General features: G+C 36.0%; 2 protein-coding genes across 5 annotated transcripts in view; one reads left to right on the plus strand and one right to left on the minus strand.

Annotated features, from left to right (window-relative positions):
- The first annotated feature begins 235 nt into the window (after window positions 1-235).
- LOC306867550 (keratin, type I cytoskeletal 19-like) lies at window positions 236-3,944 on the plus strand. Its single transcript, XM_079413279.1, has 8 exons — window positions 236-1,099; window positions 1,616-1,698; window positions 1,957-2,113; window positions 2,444-2,608; window positions 2,688-2,813; window positions 3,072-3,292; window positions 3,382-3,428; window positions 3,714-3,944. The coding sequence occupies exons 1-8, from the start codon at window positions 677-679 to the stop codon at window positions 3,818-3,820; spliced, it is 1,329 nt and encodes a 442-aa protein (XP_079269405.1). The 5' UTR covers window positions 236-676; the 3' UTR covers window positions 3,821-3,944.
- A 68-nt stretch (window positions 3,945-4,012) lies between these two features.
- The window catches only part of LOC306867544 (tyrosine-protein phosphatase non-receptor type 4-like), a 41,319-nt gene continuing 30,547 nt past the window's right edge, over window positions 4,013-14,784 (minus strand). For all 4 annotated transcript variants that reach the window (XM_079413271.1, XM_079413269.1, XM_079413268.1 and 1 more), the window contains exons 16-27: window positions 14,087-14,246; window positions 13,919-13,999; window positions 13,122-13,178; window positions 12,695-12,851; window positions 12,429-12,601; window positions 9,696-9,786; window positions 9,546-9,607; window positions 9,303-9,449; window positions 7,423-7,551; window positions 7,195-7,343; window positions 6,943-7,078; window positions 4,013-6,253 (exon numbers count right to left, since the gene is read on the minus strand). In XM_079413271.1, coding sequence (XP_079269397.1) covers window positions 6,155-6,253; window positions 6,943-7,078; window positions 7,195-7,343; window positions 7,423-7,551; window positions 9,303-9,449; window positions 9,546-9,607; window positions 9,696-9,786; window positions 12,429-12,601; window positions 12,695-12,851; window positions 13,122-13,178; window positions 13,919-13,999; window positions 14,087-14,246 — 1,441 coding nt within the window. In that variant the 3' untranslated portion in view covers window positions 4,013-6,154. The remainder of the gene's footprint in view (window positions 6,254-6,942; window positions 7,079-7,194; window positions 7,344-7,422; window positions 7,552-9,302; window positions 9,450-9,545; window positions 9,608-9,695; window positions 9,787-12,428; window positions 12,602-12,694; window positions 12,852-13,121; window positions 13,179-13,918; window positions 14,000-14,086; window positions 14,247-14,784) is intronic.

The following is a 14,784-nucleotide window of genomic DNA, read 5'->3' on the forward strand; positions in this document are numbered from 1 at the left end:
ATATATTGTATATATTATAGAAAAAATAGCATGCACATGCATGATAATCGTAGAATAATTGGTAAAAAAAAAAAGACAGTTTCAGTTTTCAAAATTCTAACAAATGAAAAAAGTTCTCATTTTTTACATTTGAAATCAACTACAAATATTTTATTTAGTCTTAATGATGTGTGGTTATAAAGGTGGCACGCATTAAAATGCTAGAATAATTTTTTTTTTTTTTTACTTTGAGATGAATTATGGCATGTCACCACAGTACTTATATGAATTATATAAAGTAATACTTTTGACAGTATGAACTACTGACCTTTTTAGCTTTATGTAAAGTTAAATAAATGGCTGTTATAGTTAGCAAACATTATAAAGTGGTATTCTTTTGTTATGTCTATCCGGACCCATCAACCCTAAATTCTGGGGAATTAACCTAGAATTAATGTTTTATTCATAAAATCGTGTTGATCAGGTTAGGCGTGCCTCAGGGCTTCGTCCTGGGCCATTTTACAGACGCACCCTGGACACACCTGTTTGATGCTTTTCCGATAATCATTACACATAAATAAGCTAAAATAACCACACCCCTAGGTCAAACTGTATAAAAAGTTCCTTGGCTCTCCAAAACCATTAAGCAGCTGTCAGAAGTGTCCAACAAAGCGCCAAGGCAACAGGAACGGAAACCATGACTCAGGTTAATCAGTCTTTTTCACGCAAGAGCATGTCCAGCTCCAGCTCTCGTCCCTTCACCTCGCTCTCGCTCAGCGGTGGATACTCCAAGCGCATCGCCGTCGGTCATGCGCCAAGTGTCTACGCAGGTGCAGGGGGCTCCAGCGTACGCGTCTCTTACGCACAGAATAGCAGGAGCGGTTTCGACCTGGCCAGCGCTCTCGGCGGCGGTGACAATGGCTTCGGTGTGGCTTTTAACGAGAAGACCACCATGCAGAACCTCAACGACCGTCTGGCGAGCTACCTGGATAAGGTGCGCTCCCTGGAGAAAGCCAACGCGCAACTGGAGCGCCAGATCCGGGAGTGGTACGAGAACAAAGCCCCTGTTTGCAAAGACTACAGCCACTATTACGTCACCATTGAAGATCTGCGCAAAAAAGTGAGTAATTTTTCATTATCCGTCTGTAAATGGAAAATATTTCAACGAAAAGTAAGCTACACTACTTATGACCATAGTACTACAATCATTATATTTTATTGACGTAAAACAGTAAATTAATAAAACTAAAACATAAAAATAAAAGATGATCAATCCCTGTAGTCTGCATGTCTATTTTGGATAATAATTTCACCAGGGTTGTTATATAAAAATAAAAATCTAGAAATGAAGACTAGAAATGTTATCTTGGCAACTAGCTGACATGAAGCAAGTTTAAGTGATAAGGTAACTACAACTAAATAAAGCTAATAAATAAAAATTAATGATTTATATATATATATATATATATATATATATATATATATATATATATATATATATACATATACATATACATATATGTGTGTGTGTGTGTGTGTATATGTAAAGGTCTGAGAGGTTTGTGCCATTGCAAAATGTTTGGTTTACTTTCATAAACTGTAAGGGAGTCTCAATTCTTTATCTGTTTGTCTTCAGATCGCTGTCGCCAGCCTGGACAATGCCAGAATCATCCTTCAGATTGACAATGCCAAACTGGCAGCCGAGGACTTCAGAGTCAAGTTAGTACAACAAAAACTTTTACCTTCTTATTCCCTCATCAAAACATCTTTTCATGAAGATCATATAACTTTAATAATCACACTCCTAGTAATTAAGTAAAAAACAGCTTAGACCTGTCTAGACCAGTAAACCAATCGTTCATTCCAAAGCAAGGGTTTCCCCACATTTTATGAGCTTGTTAATGTCACACACCACATTTTAACACTTGACTTTTTCAAGATTCCCAACCTAACCATTGTTATTCTTGGCGGCTTCAGGTACGAGAATGAATTGGCCATGCGTCAGTCCGTGGAGGCTGATATCGCCGGTCTGAGAAAGGTTCTGGACGAACTCACCATGACTCGCTCAGACCTTGAGATGCAGATTGAGGGTCTGAAGGAAGAGCTCGTCTACCTGAAGAAGAACCATGCAGAGGTGAGATCCAAAACATTTTATGGAAAAGTTCATGTAAAATTTTAATAATTTCCTCTACCACCAGGGGCTATTTGATTGAAATTCCACAGCCTGACCCCTAATTATTACTCTCCACTCAAATGCCTACTAGTTTTATTATGAATGTTAATTCCTGCTAGCTGCATCTAGAGGGAGCAATTTGCAACTATTTTGCGAAATTTCGCTAGTCAAAGATCAAGCACGTCCATCTCATACAATAGCAATTGCCACTTTTCAGAACAAACCATTCTTTGAAAAATGTGCAATGTACAAAAAGGTGCATAAGCTAACAGCTATATCATTGTTCTGTAGGAACTCGCAGCTCTTCGTGCTCAAATGTCCTCCAGCAGTGTAAACGTAGAGGTTGACGCCGCACCTCAGCAAGACATGGCCCGCATCATGGAGGAGATCCGAAGCCAGTATGAGGGCGTCATTGATAAGAACCGCAGAGAAATGGAGTCCTGGTACAAGGGCAAAGTAAGTGTTTGTTCTTATTCTCGATAGCTAAAACATACACAATCATCCAGACATTGACCTCAAATCTCTGTCCTCGCAGTTTGACGAACTGAACAAGCAGGTAACCACCAAACAAGAAGATCTCTCACTGTCCCGCAGTGAAATCAGCGAGCTCAGGAGGACACTTCAGAGTCTGGAGATCGAACTACAGTCACAGCTCAGCTTGGTAAAAGTCTTTCTTTCTCTTTACAATTCATACTAGATTTAATTTAATGTTAAAAACATTTCCACAACCACTAGGGGGAGATTTATTTTATCCAACATGCATAGCCACACCCCTAATTATTATTCTATGCTCAAGTTTCTACTAGCTTTGATCAATAATGTCGAAAAAAGACATTTTGCAATAGCTGCCTCTAGAGGGAGCCACTTACGCAATTTATTTCGCACCTTCACTGTTCTTCTATGCTTTGTGATTTGACAGAAAGCAGCACTGGAAGGCACACTGGGAGAGACAGAGTCACGGTACAACATCCAGCTCAACCAATTGCAGGCCGCCATTAACGGTCTGGAGGTGGAGCTCTCTCAGATGCGCATGGACATCGAAAGACAGGGCAGCGAATACAAACTGCTCCTGGACATCAAGACCAGGCTAGAGTTGGAGATCGCTGAGTACAGGAGACTTCTGGATGGAGAGGACGTGCAGTAAGTTTTTACAAATAAACAACTGAACATCAAATTGTCCTTATAAAAATCGCAAAAGTTGTAAGATATTTTTATTTTTTTTGTTACAGGAGACAGACAATAAAATTTGTGAATGTTGTAGCTGCTCCTCCCAAGCGTAAGTGTTCTTAAAGTGTTTTTTTTTTTTTAGGAGAACAATTTTTTTTTCTATCATACATATTCAATTATTCAAAACTGGTGGTGGACGAGGAGACACCACCCCTCACAATGTAGAGCGCTTTGAGTGCTTAGAAAAGCGCTATATAAATGTAATGAATTATTATTATATACTAAATTAAAATACTTAATGAATCAATTTACATTTAAATACAATTAAAATGTTGATAATTAGATGTATTTGTGTAGCTTTTCACTTACAATTTTCTTTATTTTTCCTCTCCAGCCGAACCTGTGGTGACCAAGCGTGTTCGCACAGTAATCGAAGAGGTGGTTGATGGAAAGGTCGTTTCTCGAACAGAGGATGTTGATGTTGAGGTCTTGAAGAAGTAAAACGACAGCAATGAGATCCATAAAGCCGGCATGAATTTTCAGCCTCAATACAGATGATTAAATTATCCCTGTTCAACATCTCATGTGAAATGCCAAGAAAAATAAAAAGACAACTGCGAAATTAAAAGTGTTTGTTCTTTCATTCCTGCATGAATAGCAGGTCGATATTTATCAAAAACAACACTGAAAATAGAAGATTGAGCTGTATTATATTTGATTTGACGTGTGTCAAGCGCCAAAAGACGAGTCAGCCTTTTTAAACACAATTTCAAAAGGTACGCCAGTAAGAAACAAAACAGTCTGTACAAAAGACGTATTCGCTCTCTCACAGACATACAAACACAACTGGGAGATATACAAACATGACATACAATTTCCTCTATACTTTTGACATTTTAAAAACATACTAAAACAAAAATGATCTTTTCAGAACACTTTAATTATATAACATCGTATTTACAAGTATTTCACATATGACTATGTAGTTAAGAGCCCCCCCCCCACCCCCACAGGTGTCCGTATTTGACAAAATGTTCAACATAAATAATTAAACAGCATATTTTTCCCCATCACACAATTACAGTATAAATTCTACAGTAGCACAGCTGACTACCACAGTCAGTTGCAAAGTGCTGTCCTTTTTTCATTCGTATTTTGTTAAATACAAAAATACCACCACTTCCGACACAACATCGGTAGTAAATTTCTAGCTGCTGCGCTATAATGACGTACACTGAAGCAAAATCGGCTCACATTCAAAACGGTGGGCGAGATTGGTCCTTAATGCCAAATCGTTTGCGCAATGGCACTGAAAAAATTGTATGGGGCAAATGTTCATAAAAACATTCGCAAACAATTACAATAGTCCGGAGTGTCATATTAATAACATATTGCTCCATAATTCTTACGTATCTTTTCTCTTCAAAATGCATAAAATGATAACTTAAAAAGCGTTAAATTTATTGATAGCTAAATTTTCCACTTGCGGTGAATAAAACATTAAAGCGGCCAATGAGTTCTGTAAATGCCATCATCTCATAGCAAGTCATAGCAAGAACTAAATGAACTATGACCACCTTTCGAGTATATTGCAGGTAATTGCTAACAGGTAAGTAGTTAGAGAAGAGGAGATATGGATAAGCATAACCAATCATAAGCAGAATTTAAACCGGTATCTTCAGAGAGTGGAGCAGAAAAACTATTCATACAAGTTGAAAAACTAAAATCTAATCGGTTTCTTACTGAAGAAGTTTTGAAAATTTGATCGTAAACATGGAAGAAAATTGGTAATTGTGAATATGTGATGATCTTTACGCTAACCAGAGAGAACGCTAGACTAAATACATTAAACATTTAATTTGCGTCCATACTTATCAATTGAGTATCCAGTTTCCGCCAACGAAGCTAATGTGAAACTCACAGCTTTATTTTCTAAATAAAATGCTTCAAAGATCCAGCAATCATGGATCTGAAAGAAGAACAGCTGCCTGATGCATATTTAACGATACAAACGCCAGCCGTTACGTACTACACGTAGCCTTGCAATAAATAGCGATTAGCCAAAGCGCCACACCAGTCGGTTTTAAAGGCAAACAGCTGTGAAATTTGGCAGCAAGAAACATCTTTACCATGGCTCATTTTCAACGCAGCTGGTAGCCTGTTAATTTAGCTAAATTTAGAGAGAACTGTAACGTTACCATGGAAACTTTATCAAGTAACGAAAGTACTTTACGAAAGTCTAAGTACTTTACGAAAGACTATCTTTAAAGAGCCAGGGTAAAAACTAATTAAATGTGTATTGTTAAAAGCTTTGTTTTTGTTTGACAATTAAAAAAAAAAAGTTTGTTAACGATTTTAACTTATGTTTCAAACATAAACGTTAAAACAGTTACAATCACAGTCGGGAAAAGGGTAGAGAATGGGCCGAGCACCTGTTGCTTTCAAGTTCACTGTTAAAAATCTCCCAAAACAAATAACTAAAACATAAAACGTGCTGACATTAGTTGCAAGAGTTAATTCTGACATGGACTGTGGCTCATTTCAGCTTTTGGCACAAAAGCAAAAGCAAATTTCTTTCTCTAACCCAAATACTTAACATTATTAACAGTACCTACTCATCACTAACCTGATACTTTGTTTTTTTTATAACAAAAAAATCCCCTTAAGTCATTGTTTGTCGCTGTAAAGTGCAATAGTGCTTTTTCGTCTGTATTCTAGCTTGCAGGTGGACATGTCCGCTGCCTTCCAGCAGGGGGCGACAGCGAGCTGAGCGCAGATCTCACTGGCAGTAGTTGTAAATCACAGAAGAACCTCAGAAACATTGAAGGACGGTGTTCATTCTTCCTTTTCAACCGGAGGCTCAGTCTCGCACGGCTTTACGATCTCCTCATCGTAAACTTTCAGAATCGCTTCGCAGACAAAACGGTACTGGCTCTGAAAACAAACAAAATGGATATCAAGTGACTCAAATGTAACAAAACTGTATTTACGCACAAATGCAATAAGATTTGCTTTTACGCAATCTTTGAAAGTCTGTTTTCCAACATGAAGGAACTAGTCGTTAGATTATCCAAAATTTGTAGCATTGAATGTTAGATATTTTGAGATACTTAATAGATTTTTGAGATACTTAATAGATTTTTGAGATACTTAATAGCAAGTTAACTAAATTGTTCCTGTAGTTCATAGAAGAACTCAAAATTGTTTTGTGGGAAAAATATCAATACACAAGGAAAGAATTAATAATTTGATTAGTTTGCAACTTGAATCTTAGATATTTATAAACTTTGAGTTACTTAATAGTAATTCAACTAAATTGTTCCTGTAGCTTATGATAGAACTACAAATAGCTTTGGGGAAAAAGCATTTGCCATAAATGCGCAACTTAACGTGACATGATGGTAGCGGATCAATTCAAAGTAATTCAATTAACTGGTTTGATGCAATTTTTAGAGTCTGTCTGTATTAATCCACTGCTGTAAATTGCTTTCCAGAAAATGCTTTTGTGATAAATGTGCATCCACATACTAAACGTAACATTACTTGTCAACCAAACAGTCTCTTCCTGTCTAAGTAGGCAGTTCTTGGCCAGAAGGAGCTGCAATGTGGACTAGACTACTCACAGGAGTCTGGATCATCATGGCACGCTGGTCTCTCATGGTTCTGATGATGTCTAAAGGATACACCGGCTGACCATTTTCTATCAAACACATTGCTGTCTCCATGGTCATAAGCACCCCGGTGCGACCAATCCCAGCGCTGGAAGAAAAAGGGGTGGAGTTAATAAACATTTTGTTCACCATTGTGTTTTGTTTTTTTTTTAGCTTATGAGATGTTGATTGTGGATACTGTCGGGACATTTTTTTAGGCCTGACCTGCAATGAACCACTACAGGTTCTGGTGTGTCCGCTCTTTTGCTGCGTACTTGACTGACAAAGTTCAAGAAGTCCGACGAATCGTCTGGAACACCATGATCAGGCCATGCCAAGTACTGCATCTGACAAATCTGCCTTTCTTCTTTACTCTGAACAAAAATCCAAACCGATATTAGCACAGAAATCTATTTACACTAAAAATAAGACACATTCAAAGAGATACGTCACCTCTAAGTGTGTAAGCGTCAAATCTCTGAGCAGGTACGCTGAGTTCCCTTCTTCTGACACACATGTAACCTGAAAGCCTCCATAGGTGCCACTTGCCGAAACGTTTGGCCAGTATTGATGACATTTTACCTAAAACAGAAAATGTCAACATACAGTGCCCTCCATAAGTATTGGAACAGTAAAGACAAAATTGCTCTGTTGGCTGTGGAGTCAAGACATTTCCAAATATGATTAAAAGATGAATATGAGACAAAACTACAGAATGTCACATTTTATTATTAGCCGTTTCAACACATGACACGTTCCCAGCCTTTAATGCAGCCAATTCCAATTGTTGCTTGTTTTGGGGAGTTTCTGCCTTTACTCTCCTCTCCATCCGCTGAAATTCATGTTCAATCGGTTTTAAATCTTGAGATTGACTTGGGCAATCTAAGACTTTCCATTTCTTTGCCCTTATAAATTCCTTGACTGAACTGGCAGGGTGTTTGGTGCTGGTCAGAGGTTGGCATCTTGCTGTGTAGCATCTGTAATTCTGTGTCAAAGTCTCCTGAGGACAGTAGATTGTCAGAGCATCACCCAGCTTTCTGGAAGTTGTTGGTGATTTTACAGACATGTCTTTTAGGATTCATTTTCACAGCTTTTGTGATTTGTCTGTCATCAGCTACTGTTGTTTTCTCAGCCGATCAGGTCGTTGTTGGTTGCTGGTGGTTTCCAAACTCTTGATTTCTCCATGCCCTTTGTTTTTGCTAGAGCTCTAACTGACTTCCTCTTTTCTTTTAGCCTCCAAATTGCTTGCTTTTCTCTCAAAGTCAGCTCCCTCATCTTCATCCTGGTTTGTGTGTGTCATCATCGAATGCAAGATTCAGAATACAGAAGTAATGGATATAACTGATACGACACATTCCCTGCTTTTAATATCTGGAGAATTAATGCAACAGGACACAGCTGATCACTTAGAAAGACCTGTGAGGCAACTGCTCCAATACTTATGCTCACATCAGATAGAGGGATGAAACTCTAAAAGTGCTGAACTTCTTAGCTGGTAAAACATCTGTGTGTTGAATCACCCAATAATAAAATGTGACATTCTGTAGTTTTGTCTCATATTCATCTTTTAATCATATTTGTAAATGTCTTGACTCCACAGCCAACACAGCAATTTTGTCTTTACTGCTCCAATACTTTTGGAGGGCACTGTATATCATGTCTTGGCAAAATCACTGATAGAATTCAGAACACAACCATGTGGAGGGCAAAAGCAAAGCAAAAAGTTACAAAATGGCATTGTCATTTAACTTCAATAGTTATATTATATATATATATATATATATATATATATATATATATATATATATATATATATATATATATATATATATATATATAAATATTAAAAGACAAATTATTTTAGGGGGGGACTTAATTTATCTGTCAGGATTTGATTGGGTTGTTTGACTTTGGAACACTCTAAGCCAAAAATTAATTGGTTAATATTTAGGCCCCGCCCTCAAGGTCATGATTATATTTGCAGAAAAGAAAAGCTGTTTATAAATTTTTACATTTTGATTATAGAAACAAATAACATAAATAGATCAGATTATTAAAGTTATTTAAAAACAAAAAACAAAGCAATGAATCTGACATACGTATGACCAGGGAAGTAATTTATTTGTAACTTATTAAATTCATTCATGACATTTTGCAATTTACTAAATGTATTAAATTGGCAATTGTTGATGATGACTAATTATAGTTCATTAAAAAAAAAAAGTAGCATATAAAAACAAAGGATTTTTAAAACTTGAAAAATGTCTTACAGAATTTTGTATTATTTTTATTCTATTATTTCTAAGATTTTTTTTTAAGAAATATCTTCATACCCTGCCACGTTCAACTTGTGTCGTGAGCATGACCACTAGGGCGGCGCTCTGTTCCCACACCATCTGCCAGAAGTCAGAGCAGGTCCCAGGAAGAGGCCCTTGACAGGCGATATACCGCTTTACTTCACCTTTACCTGGGATTTCCATCTGAAAACACACAAATATATACAGATGACAATTTTCTAAGAACAAAACATTGACAAAATAACTTTTAAATAACCATAATTATTGATGAATGCTCACATTAATGAAATTTGCATTGATATAATCGTCAGTCCCCTTCAACACAACTCGAGTGGTGTCATCTGTATCACAACATAAACCGGTATGAACATTCAGCTAATCATGAAAACATTTCTGAGTCCAACACAAACACAAGCTGTGTGTACTCACATGGAGAAATGTCCCGATAGCGGTTTTTGGAGACGTTTTGCGGCAATCTGGCACAAGACATGGACATCCCAGGACGCTTCCTGTACAGTTGCTGTAAAAAAATAAACAAAAATAACATGACTTTTGCTTGATCTGGTTTACTGTGTGTTACTGTGCAATATTAGCATGTTTCAATTTCATAATTATTTTCATTATGATTGTTAATAAACAGGCTAAATTAAGCTTGCGATTATTACAAGTTCATGACATTAAAACTGCAAGCTCAGCAAACAGGGAGTAATTGAGACAGAAACGTACAACAGGAAATGATGTAACTAAAATGTAATGCAGGTGACAACGCAGTGCAATGTAAGATTTCTAGATGTACAGTGCCGCTTGAAAGTTTGTGAACCCTTTAGAATTTTCTATTTTTCTGCATAATATATGACCCAAAACATCATCAGAAGTCCTGAAAGTAGACAAAGAGAACCCAATCAAACAAGTGAGAGAAAAATATTTTTTGTCATTTATTTATTGAGAAAAATTATCCAGTGTTACATATCTGTGTGTTGCAAAAGTATGTGAATCTTTGCTTTCAGTATCTGGTGTGACCCACTTTTGCTGCAGTAACTGAAGGTAAAGTTCTTGTAAATGCTGATCAGTCCTGCACAATAATATTTAAATTATATGTGAAATGTGAACTTTGACTCAGCCATTCTAAAACATTAACTTTGATCTTCTTTAACCATTCTTTGGTAGAATGACTTGTGTGCTTGGGGTTGTTGTCTTGCTGCATGACCCACGTTCTCTTGAGACTCTGTTCTTAAACAGATGTCCTGACGTTTTCCTTTAGAGTTTGCTGGTATAATTCAGAATTCATTGTTCCATCAATGATGGCAGGCTGTCCTGGCCAAGATGCAGCAAAACAGGCCCAAACCATGATACTACCACCACCATGTTTCACAGATGGGATACGATTCTTAAGATGGAATGCAGTGTGTTCTTTTCTTCAAACATAATAGCTTCTCATTTAAACCAATAAGTTCTATTTTTGTTTCATCCATCCATTAAACCTTTCTCTAATAGTTCTCTGGCTTGTCCACATGATCTTTAGCAAGCAATTTTCTTTTTGGAGAACAGTGGCTTTCTTCTTGCAACTCTGCCATGGTTGCTCAGTGTTCTCCTGAGGTTGGCTCATGAACATTAACATTAGCCAATGTGAGAAAGGCCTTTAGTTGCTTAGAAGTTACCCTGGAAACTTTTGCAACCTCGCAGACTATTATAAGTTCTGCTTTTGAGTGATCTTTGTTGGTCGACCACTTCTTGGGAAGGTAGCAGTGGTCTTGAATGTCCTCCATTTGTACATAATCTGTCTGACTGTGGATTTGTGGAGTCCAAACTCTTTAGAGATGGTTTTGTAACCTTTTCCATCCTGATGAGCAACATCAACTGTTTTTCCGAGGTCCTGAGTAATCTCCTTTATTTGTGACATGATTCACTTCCACAAACATGATCAGACTTATATAGATAGATCCCTGTTCTTTGAATAAAACATGTCACGTACTGACATTTGATAGTCATTGCACTGACTGAAAACACCTTTGCACAGATAAACTCTAATTTCACCTTTACATTAACTGCTAATCCTAGAGATTCACATACTTTTGCCACTCACAGATATGCAATATTGGATCATTTTCCTGAATAAATAAATGAGAAATAAAATATTTTTGTTTCATTTGTTTGATTGGGTTCTCTTTGTCTACTTTCAGGACTTGTGTGAAAATCTGATGATGTTTTGGGTCATATTTATGCAGAAATATAGAAAATTCTAAAGGGTTCACAAACTTTCAAGCAGCACTGTAGATAGCAAAGGCAATCAAAAATGAAAATCAAAATGATATGCGACACACACACACACACAATTATACACAATATAAATAAATTATATATACATTTATTTACAATACATGTTGCAATGAATCTGAAACATAAGACCAGCAATTTAATTTATTTGTAATTCATTATATTAATTTATGATATTTTGTAATTTATTAAATGTATTAAACAAAATCAGTTGTTTTGACTATTTATAGTTAACAAAATAAAATATAAAAATATTTAAATTAAATTCATTTCCTAATATTTCTTAAAATATTATTTGTTAAATTATTAAAAGAGATCTACAGTTAGGGTTGGGTACCGAACTTGGTACTTTTAAGGGTACCGACCGAATTGCGTCAGTACTACCGAGTACCGATTCACATTAAATCATTCGGTACCAAATTTCGGTACCTGAGAACGCATTTGGGCGCATACGAGAGAGAGAGAGAGACCCTGTGACATGATGTCCCTGCAACTCTTTAAAACAACACACAGGGCAAACCGAAATGTTCTGAAGTGTGCTTACATTTCATATGGTTTCAGCGAAAATGCGGACAGGATGGCGGAGTCCTTTCATAAAAACAGAATTTACTCTATAGCGCGGAATGCAACGGAATCCGTCATTCGCAAAAAGACAGTTTAAATATGAATCCTGCATGTTCCGTTAGCCTCGGTATGTATGAATGGCAGAGACGTGGTTTTGTTTACTACACAAATACTGAAGCACGCGTGAACTCGCAGTGATTTTCAGCCTCTGCATCTCACTACATGAACTTACAGGCTGTGAGAGTCACTTCATGAGAATTTTACCGTTTCATTACACACACACACACACACACACACACACACGTGTATATATGACTAACTTACATCAAACTGTGCAGCCACGGTACCGCTGGACAGCCCATCTCTCAGCAGCTGTATGGAGGATCTCAAACTATCGGCCTCTGAGTGGCTCAGCTCCAGACCGGACGTCTCCGGAATATACTGGAAATCTGGCTCCAGATCCAACTTCTCCTGCTCCTCGTCCACATCATAGATGGCTGACGGAAAGGAAATAAAGAAAGTGAGTATATTTCACATATAATTTAAACTACTAAAATTCATATTTAGAGCCCCGTCCGGACGGATCATACCATTGGGCCTGACGAGCAGGATGAGTTCTCCTGATTGGTCCTCACAGCTGGCCTTAATTAGCATAACCACATCATCGTGAGTGTGCTCAGAGATATCACGACCGTTAATCAGCACCACCTGGTCGCCCTCGTTGAGGCGCGGCATACACATATCAGCCTGACAGAGGTCAAAGGTCACAGATGATAGGTGAGGGCCATATAAATCACGGCGAGAAGTCAAAAATCAGCATTTAATTCAGTCTGTTTAAACAACAAATTGAATTTCAAATCTTTCAGACTTCAATATTCCTGTCTGAGGGAATTAAATCAAGAATGAATCATCGGGCTGAGCTGCTGTTTACTGAAGCGCCTCATGACTTTAATGAGACTCATGCCACCTGACATAAAAACACACATCATCTGATCTCTGAGAGATGCATGAATTTACCGGAGTTCCTGGAGCCACACGGGACACTATGATGGGCATCCTCTGATCAGCGCCACCCTGTGGATGAAGAAGAGATTTATTAACATTAATTAATACATACTTAAAAATAAATAAATACATTTTAGTAGCAAAAAAAAATTAAAAATTACATTTATACACACACACTTACTTAGAGATATATATATATATATATATATATATATATATACATATTTTACAAAAATAATGATTAAGGTTCTTAGTATTATATACATTACATAATTTAAAAATTAACACTATAAAAAATATAACATTATATATATATATATATAAATAAATAATATACAAAAATAATAATTGTGGTTATTATCATTATTATGTACATTTTAATTATAATTTTTATAAAAGACTTAAAATGGAAAGTATTATATTTTTTACTATTCTAATTATTTTTTTTATTTAATATACATTGTTATGTACATTTTAATTACAATTTAATAAAATAAAGAATCTCAAACTGAAAGTATTATATTTTTTATTATTACAATTACTTTTATTTAATAAATATACAGCAAGGTTTTTTCATTTTAAAATATAATTTTATATAAACATATGAAATATTGTTATTATTTATATATATATATATATATATATATATATATATATATATATATATATATATATATATATATATATATAAATAAATAATACACACAACAAATATATTTTGATTATTATAATTACAAATTTGTAATTCAATTTTATATGTAAAATTACAAACAAAAAGTGCAACTGTAGCTGAATAACCAAAAACGCACCTTAACGTTAAATCCAAATCGTCCGTTTTCATCCGGCCTCATTTTAATCAGAACAAGATTATCATGAGGCACGGCTCCATTCTGTGGAAAAAAACAAAAATGAATCAAACGAGGAACGAGAGATGAACACATGTAGTGTTTATGTTTGTAAGAATGTGTTTTCCTCACCATGCTCTTTCCTGACGCCGCAGGTACGTTGTATAGTTCGCTGAGGTGCTCATCCAGCTCGTGCTGAGACTGGGATCTGCCGTTGTGGGTCAGAAGGTCTCTTCTGGACTGTTTTGGGGGCAGAGCCGGCGGCTGCTCGTCTGTCGTCACATCAGGAGACCTGGAAAAACATTCATGCAAAAATTAATTCCTGAATACACCACGTATTGCATAGAGGTCAGAGCCGGTAACTGCAAGATACATCAAATAAATACATAAAAAACTAATTAAATGTTAATAAATAAATAAAGTCTGGAAAACGTTCCTTAAGAGTCTATGTATGATTTGTATGAAGGAGTATTTGTGTAAGTGTATAGTGCCATCTATTGCATTTTTAGAGAAACAAATATCACACCTCCTCCAATTAAGATCATTTAATATAGAAACAGACTGTGGAACTTATAGCTAAATAATTGTGAAGTTTTTATACTTTTAATAATACAAACTTTCAAGGATGCACCCATTAAAACCTGTCCAATCTGTTTTTAAATTTAGATGCAAGAAAGAATAGCCTATTAAATAACCAGTTTACACATAAATGTAAAAATTTGTAATGTATTTGCATATGTATCATTTACATATTCTCAAGCTAAACGAATTGAAATAAAATACTAAAAATGGAAATCAATAGATTGATGTTAGGTATTACAATCTTATTA

Source organism: Barbus barbus, assembly GCF_936440315.1.
Source record: "Barbus barbus genome assembly, chromosome: 49".
Taxonomy (NCBI): domain Eukaryota; kingdom Metazoa; phylum Chordata; class Actinopteri; order Cypriniformes; family Cyprinidae; genus Barbus; species Barbus barbus.

Excerpts from the sequence above, each read along its gene's own strand:
- LOC306867550 (XM_079413279.1), top strand. The coding sequence starts at position 677 with ATGACTCAGGTTAATCAGTCTTTTTCACGCAAGAGCATGTCCAGCTCC. Across the intron at positions 1,100-1,615 it reads TTGAAGATCTGCGCAAAAAA|ATCGCTGTCGCCAGCCTGGA; the intron begins GTGAGTAATTTT and ends GTTTGTCTTCAG. Across the intron at positions 3,293-3,381 it reads CTGGATGGAGAGGACGTGCA|GAGACAGACAATAAAATTTG; the intron begins GTAAGTTTTTAC and ends TTTTTGTTACAG.